This window comes from Miscanthus floridulus, chromosome 1, assembly GCF_019320115.1.
Source record: "Miscanthus floridulus cultivar M001 chromosome 1, ASM1932011v1, whole genome shotgun sequence".
Lineage (NCBI taxonomy): Eukaryota > Viridiplantae > Streptophyta > Magnoliopsida > Poales > Poaceae > Miscanthus > Miscanthus floridulus.
This window is the reverse complement of record NC_089580.1, coordinates 197,487,464-197,498,564: the sequence shown is the minus strand read 5'-3', so window position 1 is coordinate 197,498,564 and position 11,101 is coordinate 197,487,464. Positions and strand designations below refer to the sequence as shown.

The following is an 11,101-nucleotide window of genomic DNA, read 5'->3' as shown; positions in this document are numbered from 1 at the left end:
AGGCTTCACAGCTTGGGGTTGATCCTTTTGTGCAGTGCCTCTTTTGTGCATACCTAACTACAGCTGGTGGATGTGTAGTGGGTTGACCTTCTCTTTTGTGTAGTTGATCTGATCCTGCATAGCTTACTTACTAACACTAACATATAGTTAGTGTCTTAGATAACCCTGCACCTACAACCTAGATCAACCTAGTGGTGGCAATCTGACCATGAGTCCATTGCTAATGGTGTGAACCTTGTGGTTCTGAACTTGATATGGGCACCAGCCTGTGCCTGTGATTTGCACAATTTCATTCTGAGCACTTGCCTTATTGCCTGTGATTTTTGTTTTCTTATATCTGAGCACATGTCCATTGCCTGTGATGCTTGTTTTCTTATATCTGAGCACATGTTCATTGCCTGTGATGTTTGTTTTCTTATATCTGAGCACATGTCCATTGCCTGTGATGCTTGTTTTCTTTATACCTGAGACTGCATTCTTTACCTAGCTGGTGCATCTCTTTTTGTCTGTGTTGACATTGATGTGAACTTGATGATCTGAGAACTAATCTGATCTTGTTTGCCAATGATGTGACCATTTCAATATGAGCTTTTGTCTAATGCCAATGATGACGTTTTTTAAAACTAAGCACATGCCTTGTGCCAATGATGAGGTTTTTTTATATATACTGAGCACATGCCTTATGCCAATGATGTTTTGGTTTATTATACTGAGCACATGCCTTATGTCATTGATGAACTTTAATTTTTTGTTTGTCATTCCATGGTCTAAAAGCTGAAGAAAAAATGAAGCCGATGGCGTGTTCGTAGTGGAGCATGCGGTATGCATTGCAAAGAAGGATGTAATATTCATTGCAAATAAAGTGTGGTAGCAAAATGATATAATTTTTAGTGGAGGGTGTAATAATATTAGTCCGGGCTTTAGTAATTTTAATTTAGCTTTCCAAAATGATGTAATATTTATTGCAAACAAAGTGTTGTAGCAAACTTTGGACTTGCTGGTGGTAACCTTACCACTAAATCAAAGTGGTAACTCCACCAGCTTCTATGCAGGCAACTAAACATGATTCCTGCATCCTCTTGATTTGAATCCGATGCAGGTTCAGGAAACCAAACACCGGCTGCATATAACCAGGCTGCTGGGAGCCAGCCAACCAAACAACCACCACTTGCATGTGCTCAGCCTGGCCAAAGGGGGCCTGGCTGGCTCATGCGAGCTAGGCTAGATTGGGAAGTGAACCAAACACGCCCTGTACCCAGGACAGTGATAGCAGCAACGCCAGGGCCAGGGCGCAGCTGGCAGTAACAAAAAGCTGCATCTGCTCTGCCTAATCCTCGCTAAAATAAACGTATCCGTATTGCTAGTGGCTTGGTGGAGTGCAGCGCAGCTGCGCCAGGAGTACTAGTACGTGCGTGTCGCCGTCCGTGTGCGTGCCAGATCAGCTATGCCCAGCATTGGAAATTGGGCGGAGCTGTCCTGCATCAGTGAATGGTATCTGTGCCTTTGTACTCGTACTTCTGCTTGCCATTCATTCTTCTGACGCGGTTTTCTTTTTTCCGATGCACAGAACAGACCCTCATTAGGTGCCACACTAGCCTTGGACATATCATCGTCTCCCTTGAAAGTATAACACCGTTGAATTCTAAAGTAAAAAAAAAAAACTCCAGCGTTAATTTGAGGAGAATTCACTAAAAACACCTAACTAGCTGAGCTTGATTTGCTACTTTAGTAGTCGTCTCTAGTGCCTAGTGGGCTTTGAATGGCTTTTGTGAAAATAATGTGATTCTAGTTTTGTTGCTAGTTACACCCTCCGTCCCAGAATATCTGTCGCTTTCGCTTCCCGAGAAACAACTTTGATAAAATATATATTACAAAATATTAATATTTATGGTACATAATTAGTATCATTGGAAAGATCTTTGAATCTAGTTTTTTAATAAATTTATTTGGAGATACAAATGTTGTACGTATTTTCTACAAATCAAGTCAAACTTGTGGCACGAAAATCGGAAACGACAGATATTCTGGGACGGAGTAGTATGTTATTTAAAGTTTGACTATTAGGTCTATAAAAGAGAGTATTGATATTTATAACAATAAATAAGTATATTACAAAAATATATTTTGTGCCAAATCTAACTATACTCATTTGGCATCATAAATAAAGAGATTTCTTAATATAAATTTGATAAAACTTAAAAAAATAGACGATACTATGCCATTGTCTTTTAGAACCGGGGGAGTAGGGCCCAGTTTAGATCCGAAATTTTTTGCAAAATGCAACTGAAGCGTTTTCGTTGTTATTTAGCAATTAGTGTCTAATCATAGTCTAATTAGGCTTAAAAGATTCGTCTCGTGGATTTCGTCTAAACTGTATAATTAGTTTTATTTTTTATTTATATTTAATGCTTCATGTGTCTAAAGATTCGATGTGACGGGGAATCTTGAAAAATTTGGCAAAATGAAGTGGAATTAAACATGGCCTAGCTTGAACCACCGAGCTAGTGACCTAGTGGCTGAAAGAAAAGTTCATTCTTTGTGCCAGCGGAATTCACTCTCCAGTTACCCGCCAGAGTCTGTCTGCAAATGTGAAAACTGAAACCCCAAACCCGGTCATCACTCGCTTTGGTCTACAGACTACGGGTACACCAAAAAGCTCAGACCGAAAGACGGTGGTGGATCCACACCATCGTCGTAGCAGCAGTAGACAGACGACTGACCTGACCTGGTCAGCAGGTCAAGCAAGGTCATCCGGGAGAAAAGCCTCTTCAGCCGATTTATCAACTAGAATCTATAGTATTTTTCTCTCACAATAAATTAGCTAAGATCGACTTATTAGCCGACTTTAATATCAGTCGAACGGGTCTTTGAAACATTCTCATCGTACATTTGATTGACTCATTAAACATACGGACCAACATCGTCACTCCTGCGAGAGTGTGAATCTCAATTAGAATGGCTATAAGCACGTTAAGGCCTGGTTTAGTTTCTCCCCAAAACTTTACACTCTATCACATTGAATATTTGGACACATTAATAGAGTATTAAATATAGACTAAAAAATAATTAATTGCATAAATTGCGACCACTTTGCGAGACGAATCTTTTAAGGCTATTTAGTTAATGATTTGACAAAAGTGCTACAGTAACACATGTGCTAATGGCGGATTACTTAGACTTAATAAATTCGTCTTGTGGTTTACGACGGATTCTGTAATTTATTTTTTATTAGTATCCGGACACCCTATGCGACATCCAATGTGATACCCAAAACTTTAAACCTGAATCTAAGGCCCCGTTTAGATGCGAAAATTTTTGGCTTTTGGCTACTGTAGCACTTTCGTTTGTATTTGGCAAAAATTGTCCAATTATGGACTATTTAGGCTTAAAAGATTCGTCTCGCCAATTACGGGCAAACTGTGCAATTAGTTATTCTTTTAACCTACATTTAATGCTTCATGCATATGCCGCAAGATTTGATGTGACGAAGAATCTTGAAAATTTTTGGATTTTGGGTGGGATCTAAACAGGGCCTAAGCACCATCTAAACAAACAAACTGTCCTTTTTGCGTGAGTGAGTCGTGGGAGAGTGAGAGTTCGAAAGACTACTGGTTCAAATGCAGGTGTTTCCATACCTTGGGGTCAGGGTAATTGAGACTCAGGTTCAGACCCTTTCCTCGGACCAGTTGTTGCTATTTTGTACGGCTCCTTTACTCCCTTTTTCCCAAAGAGAAAACACTGGCCATATTTAACTCCTGTAAGTAACTAATTATAGCAGAGAAAAGTCATTGCTCTTCAGAGTTCAGTTGCAGCAGCCATTTGCAGAAAATCAAGCTTTACCAGCAGCTTTTTACTAGAAGTGCTTCTTTTGTGCACGTCCGTTGCGAAAAACCGACAGCAACCGTTCCTTTTATTACCCGGAGGAAGAAAAGGGCTACAGTGTGGGAGTTGGACGCGCCCTCCCTCGTTTTTCGTCTCGACTCACCTGCCAAAATGAAATGCTGCGGCGCGCGGTACTAAATGCCGAGCAGACGTCAGTTTCATGCCGGGTAGGGGCGGCCGTGTCCACGCTACCGTTCGGGCAGTGGATGCCCGCGTGTCGCCGAAAAGTTGCGCGGAGACCTGGCACCGCGGCGACACGGTCGCCGGATGCGCGGGGCTCTGCCTGCCTGCTGACGGCGGCGGTGCCCGGTCCGTTCCGCCTCCATCCTGGGACGCGGTGCGCACGGCATCCACCCAGCCTTCCAGGGCCTAGCGCCAGACTGTCTAGAATAAGTGCATCTAGACTCAAAATAGATAGTCTAAGATTTAAAATCAGCCGACCTATTTTAGTTGTCTGAGAGACCTAACCTAAATATAAATATTATTTTTTCTGGAACCCTATTTGTAGGAAGGATTTTCTTTTGATTCTGTTGTTGGAGAGGATGTCGAATGGGTAATGAACCCTTTGACTGCAGTGCTACCCAAACGTTGAATGCGTTTTGTATTTTAGGTGTGGTTAGAGATAGTCTCACACTGGCGGACGGTTCGGTTCTGTGTGCCGCGCTCGGCTCAGTTCCTCCGCCCGGTCCGCGGCGTCCCAGCGTACAGGCGGTCTGTAACCTATTCGCTTGCTCGAATACGATCGTAGATTATAAGCTGAAACAATATTTTTTCTCACACTAAACTAGCCCGCGGTAAATAATCTGGTATCGTTTACGACGAAACCAACACGCTGCCCTGTTCCTTTTTTCCGTCGCGAACCCATGGACGAGACGACCCGTTGACTCCACTCCAGCAGGGCGCGGCGTTTGCGACGAACAGTGCTCAGGTTGATGCCAACACGGTTCCTGAATGACAGCCACAAGGACAAGAATAATGCATGAGAACCTTTGGAAAGGCAAAAGGCATTTCGAGCGGCGTCCGTGGAAATAAACCTTTCTTTTATAACAATGGAAATAAAGTTTGAAGCCGTATTTCGCGGTAGAAGCCAAATCACGGCTGATAGATAGTTGAACTACTCTCGTAGCCATGATAAATAAAGAGGCCCTTAGATTGAGGTATCTACGTTGTTTATGTAATGTGTTGTATCACTTATCTAAATTTATCCAGGTTGTTTGGTCCATCGGTGTTGTAACGATTGTCACGTGGCTTAGATCTAAGTCAGAAACCATAAGTTATTTGTGTGGCTATCATGCCGTACAAATATTCTACTTTTTATTCACTTGTGTGTTCACACTGACATTCTGAGCGCTTTACTAATTTGTTAATTTGAAAAATGATGAATACAAGAGGAAGAATAGTGCAAGAAAACGCACTCGGGCGAGAGAACCTTGAGAAAGGCAAAGATTTTCGAGCATCATCCGTGAAAATAAGTTCAGTTTTAGCTTATGCCACGTGTAGCGCTTGATCCTTTGGTCCATCGTGTCGTAACGCTTGCCACATGGTTTGTAATTATGATACCATAAGCCACTCGTGCGGCTATCGTACCATACATATATTATCCGTTGCCGTTAGTACTTTTATTCGCCCCATGCGACCGCAACGAGGAAAAAAATGCTTTATTCGTTATTGCTAGAACTTTTGTTCGTTAATTTGAAGAAGGGACATTGACCGTTACATATAGCACGTGTCGATTAACCTGGATAATATAGCAGCATGTTCGTTTCGTCGTAAACGATCGTGGATTATTTACTGCTGGCTGGTTTGGTGTGAGAGAAAAATACTGTTCTATCTTATAATCCATGATCGTATATGATCGTATAAGCCCTGCCGAACAGGCCGTAGATTTATGAGTAACCCAATTCACCAGTATTGTAACGCTTTGCCATATGACTTTGATTAAGCCTAGTATATTATATCCGCACAACACTAGGTTTTTATTCTTTTATACTATTATATTATTATATCAAGTATGAACACCATTGTTCGTTGAGCCATGGATTGAGAATGAAAACCTTGACCCCTCTCTCTCTCTCAAGACTGAGGCCCTGTTTAGTTGCACCCCAAAATGCCAAATTTTTTAAGATTCTCCGTCACATCGAATCTTTGGACGCATGCATGAAGCATTAAATATAAATAAAAAATAAAATTAATTATACAGTTTAGACGAAATCAATCAGACGAATCTTTTAAGCCTAATTAGACTATGATTGGACACTAATTGTCATATAACAACGAAAACGTTACATTAGTGTTTTGCCAAAAATTTTGGCATGGCCCTGAGAGTAGGATCGTCGTAGCTAGGCTTAAAGAATTAAGATAGCGACGCACCCGGCGCACGCACGCACGGGCACGGCGGCTTACGCTTCAACCGCGGCAGCCAAGAACGGGACGAAAACCCATACAAAGGCAGAGCCGCAGAGGCGCACACAGCCAAAAGCAACCAACCCCCACCCCGAGGGCTTCCTTCCTCTTCTTCCTCTTGCTCTCTCTCCCCTCCTCCCCTGCTCGGCTACTCGAAGCCAGGGGAACCCAGCCCAGCCCCGCACGCACAGGGTCGCCCACGCCACGCATACGCAGCCGCGGCGGAGGGCCATCCGATGGGCTGCTGCGGGTCCTCGCTGCGGGCGGGGACGCACCCGGAGAAGAAGCCGCCGGGGAGGGCGGCGGGGGCGCTCCCCCCGCACCGCTCCTCCTACTCGCTGAATCAGCACCAGGCGCCTGCGCCCTCCGCGGCTCGCGCGGGCGCCGGCGGGCGCCAGGTGCCGCCGCTCAAGGAGTTCTCGCTCGCGGAGCTGCGCGCCGCCACGGGCGGCTTCGCGGCGGAGAACATCGTGTCCGAGAGCGGCGAAAAAGCGCCGAATTTCGTGTACAAGGGCCGCCTCGAGGCCAACCGTCGCGCGATCGCCGTCAAGAAGTTCACCAAGATGGCGTGGCCCGATCCCAAGCAGTTCGCGGTACGCCACTACGCCCTATAACAGGACGGCCTCGGCCTCGGGGTTCGACTGTCGCCCCACCCACCCCGCGCGCGCCCCGATTTGGGATGGAATTCGCCGCGCTGAAAGCTTTGCTTCTTCTTTTGCTCGCAGGAGGAGGCCAAGGGGGTCGGGAAGCTGCGCCACTGCCGCCTGGCCAACCTGATCGGCTACTGCTGCGATGGGGACGAGCGGCTGCTCGTCGCCGAGTTCATGCCTAACGACACGCTCGCCAAGCACCTCTTCCACTGTACGTTCGCTCTTATCGATCCTTTACCCATTGGTCCATTTCTGATAAAATCGCTTTCTGGATTTCTGGTTGGCTGCGAGATATATCTCGCTGGCCATTTTCGGTAAATACAGCCTGCAAAGATTTTGTCCTTGTCGGATTCGATCCCTGGTTAGTGCGGATGTTGGCAGAAAAAGACGAATCCGTGTGCTCTGAGCAACTGCTGACGCTTAGCAGCCTCCCGCATTTGGTGTACCGAACGAATGATTGATGATTGGGCTAGGCTTTGTCATATGCAATTCCTGATCTGGCTGTTGTTGGCGTGGTCGTTGTGTGAATCCATAGAATCAGATTATGGTGGCTGCATTGAACACATGGTGTAATTTTAATGCATCACTGTTCTGTGTTCACAAGTTCTGTTCATTGTTTTGGATGGGTGGATGACTAGAATTCACTCAGACGATTTCAATGTAGCCGAATCTTCTCATTGTGAAACTTAAGAAATTGCTATGTGTTCTAGAATGCCTATTGGAATTAAGCAGTTCATTTATGAACTAAATGTTTGGACATGTATAATTTGTTTCCGATGAACAGCCTGACCCTCGGGTGAATGGGCAAGTTTGGGTTTGTTGGTAACGATAGCCCCGGTTGATAAATGATGCTTAATTTCTTTGTGAACATTAGGGCATGTCATTACTTCTTTTGTTAATCTAGACTGCATCGACCTTTTATGGGAAGATGATTTGGTAAAAATAAGCAAGTAACTGCGGTGTATGTAGGTCAGTTCACTGTTGATACTGCTTTTACTCTTATTCAGGGGAAAACCAGACAATTGAATGGGCTATGCGCCTGAGAGTTGCATACTACATCGCTGAAGCACTGGAGTATTGTAGCACTGAGGGAAGGCCTATGTATCATGACCTCAATGCATATAGGGTCCTCTTTGATGAGGTAACTATTACTTTGATTTTCTTTTTTTCTTACGAGCAATGGAGTTATATGGAGAACTGCCAATAGACTATAGTATCATAAAGCTGAGGAAATGTGGATAATATTGTTTTCGCTACAAATATCTCTTGTGCAACTGCCAAGTATTGCTGTGTTCCTCTGACAAGAGCAGCTTTTGATTCCATTTGCTTTTACCACCAGCGTGGATGTTTTCTCTGAGCTCATCTGAAATTGGAAGTGGAGGGGTCTTTTGCCACCTGTTTTCCACCTCTGGTGGTTGGAAGGAAAAATATATTAAAATAGAATGTCAGCTCTTTTTCATTAAAATTTCGTTAAAAATGGTATATTCAGCCCTAAAGGCAGGTCTTTAGATAGTAATGCCGTATTAGCAAACATGTTCTTTTTTGAAAAATGATTAGCATCCTTATGAGGAATGCTCTTTGCGATGACGTCAATTGCATGTTACAGCACTTCGCATGTTTCTCAAATTCTACTAATCCTTTGTGGGCTGAACAACCAATATAATTTCTTTTGCAGAATGGTGATCCTCGTCTTTCATGCTTTGGCCTGATGAAAAACAGCAGGGACGGGAAAAGTTATAGCACAAATCTTGCATATACACCTCCAGAATATTTGAGAAATGGTAACATATGATTTATCTATGACAAAGATAAATCTTCTTTGAATTGCTTAGTTAGGGTATTTAGAAGTGATATAAATAACAGTACATGCTATTTACTGAAAATAGAATGGCTAACATTTTCGTAATGATGGGATTTCCATGTCAACCTTTGCTGCTCCAGGAAGAGTAACATCAGAAAGTGTCATATTCAGCTTTGGCACTATACTGCTGGACCTCCTAAGTGGAAAGCGTATACCTCCTTCCCGTGTAAGTTTTTCTTACTAGTAACTATTTCTTTCCAAGTTCCCGTGTGATACAGAAGTACAGAACCCCTTTCACAAAATACCTTTGTATTTAATACTATTCTGTGCATATCTGCTTTGCGCAAGTGCCACCAAATGTGTGATACTGATCATCTTTGAGAGGACATTTTTCTTGTGAATGTGACTTGGTAGCAGAATTGTTTGGTGAAACTACTTAATCATTAACAATTAGATTCGTTTCGCTCAGGCTCTTGATATGATAAAAGGCAACAATATCCAAGTACTGATGGATTCACATTTGGAGGGAAACTACTCAACAGATGAGGCAACCACATTGGTTGACCTTGCCTCTCAGTGCTTACAGTATGAACCTAGGGACCGGCCCAACACTAAAAAGCTGGTTTCCGTACTTGAGCCCTTGCAAATAAAATCAGAGGTAACAGTTACATTTTATCCTTCTCAATTAAAAATCCTTTTGTGTTCTGGCATCGATTGTTTATCGTGATGTGATTCATGGCTTCCATACAACTGTTATCTTTTGGTAACAAGGCAATTTTTTGTTTTTACTTATGTCTGGTACATTTCCATTTTTAAATGACAAACAGGTACCATCCTATGAGATGCTTGGCATTCCAAAGTATGAAGAAGAAGCACCTCCCCCTCCACAACCACAACACCCTCTTTCTCCCATGGGTGAAGCCTGTTCTAGGATGGATTTGACAGCTATCCATCAGATTCTAGTGAATACACATTACAGGGATGATGAAGGGAGTAATGAGGTAAAGATCAGAGCATTTCTGTTGCTGTCTGCTGACTTTTCGACAGGATATTACATCTAAGAAAAATGGCGTCTTTATTGCAGCTATCGTTCCAGGAATGGACACAGCAGATGAGGGACATGTTGGAAGCTAGGAAACGTGGAGACTTTGCTTTTCGTGATAAAGATTTCAAGGCAGCCATAGATTGCTACACACAGGTGCCTCATCTTAGTTATATCTGGAACACTTAGATATTCTCGAAAACTGCTAGAATGCAGCCAATTCACTTTGCAACCTCTTCATTTTGCAGTTTGTTGATGTGGGGACTATGGTATCACCAACAGTGTACGCAAGGCGGAGTTTGTGCCACCTCATGTGTGACCAACCTGATGCCGCCCTCCGCGACGCAATGCAAGCACAATGTGTGTACCCAGATTGGCCAACTGCGTTCTACATGCAAGCTGTTGCGCTCTCAAAGCTGAATATGCAGAGCGATGCTATGGACATGTTGAACGAGGCGTCGCAGCTTGAAGAGAAGCGGCAGAAGAACACAAAACCTTAAAACGGTTCCTTTTGCGGCTCAAAAAGGTTTATGTTGAGACATGCTGCTTGGTCCTTCCTAAACATTGTGGTTAGTTCCTGGAATCCTGGTCCAGGGGTTGGGAATGTAACTGGGGGGTGTGCTGTAGAGTCCTGTGATTGTAACTACCTGGTTTTGGCATTTCTGTGATGCATTTTTTGGGCCCGTGTACATGTTACATTGACAAAAGGTCAAAACAGGCAGGATGCAAGGGAAGTTACTTCTGGTTGTCAAAAATCTGGATGCAAGTGAACTCCAGAGTCTTTTTTGCCTAGCTAACGAATCGTTGTGCTGCTTGTACTGACATGGTGAGATTTTTTTTTTATTTTTAACACTTTTTGTAAACTAATTTTAAATCTAACACTGTTTAAATTTTTTTCTCCAAAACTAACACTTTTGGCCGCGCCTATTTCACTGGCGAAACACCTATGCTGCGCCTTGCATGGTGGCGCGGCGAGAGGGTTGACATGTCGACGATCAGGGCGCTGACCAGTGACGTGGCAGGATCTGTCGTGCCACCGATCTTGGCACGGCTCTGCCGTGCCCTGATCGGTGGTGCGGCATAGCCAGGTAAATACCGCCGAGCCTGCCCGCCGACGCGCCTTGCCGTCGCGCCTGCCCGCCCGCGTGCCGGCCTCGCCACGCACGAACAAAGTTCAGATGAGGTAGAATTTATACAGCTCCCTTACCTCATCTGAACTTTGTTCTGCGTTAATCTTGCTGCCGCAGGTCATGCCGGATAAATTTGCTAAACATTTCGGAGACAAAATAAAAGGAAGTATTACTCTTGAATCACTTGGCGGTT

General features: G+C 44.0%; 1 protein-coding gene across 1 annotated transcript; it reads left to right on the top strand.

Annotated features, from left to right (window-relative positions):
- Positions 1–6,352: 6,352 nt before the first annotated feature.
- LOC136449659 (serine/threonine-protein kinase BSK1-2-like) lies at positions 6,353–10,516 on the top strand. Its single transcript, XM_066449791.1, has 9 exons — positions 6,353–6,878; positions 7,011–7,146; positions 7,943–8,076; positions 8,611–8,716; positions 8,877–8,962; positions 9,206–9,394; positions 9,564–9,737; positions 9,821–9,934; positions 10,027–10,516. The coding sequence occupies exons 1-9, from the start codon at positions 6,522–6,524 to the stop codon at positions 10,276–10,278; spliced, it is 1,548 nt and encodes a 515-aa protein (XP_066305888.1). The 5' UTR covers positions 6,353–6,521; the 3' UTR covers positions 10,279–10,516.
- The last annotated feature ends 585 nt before the right edge of the window (positions 10,517–11,101 follow it).

Bases quoted from the DNA above. Each gene is read 5' to 3' on its own strand.
- LOC136449659 (XM_066449791.1), top strand. From the start codon at position 6,522: ATGGGCTGCTGCGGGTCCTCGCTGCGGGCGGGGACGCACCCGGAGAAG. The intron at 6,879-7,010 runs GTACGCCACTAC...TTTTGCTCGCAG, and splicing joins CCGATCCCAAGCAGTTCGCG to GAGGAGGCCAAGGGGGTCGG. The intron at 9,395-9,563 runs GTAACAGTTACA...AATGACAAACAG, and splicing joins CCTTGCAAATAAAATCAGAG to GTACCATCCTATGAGATGCT.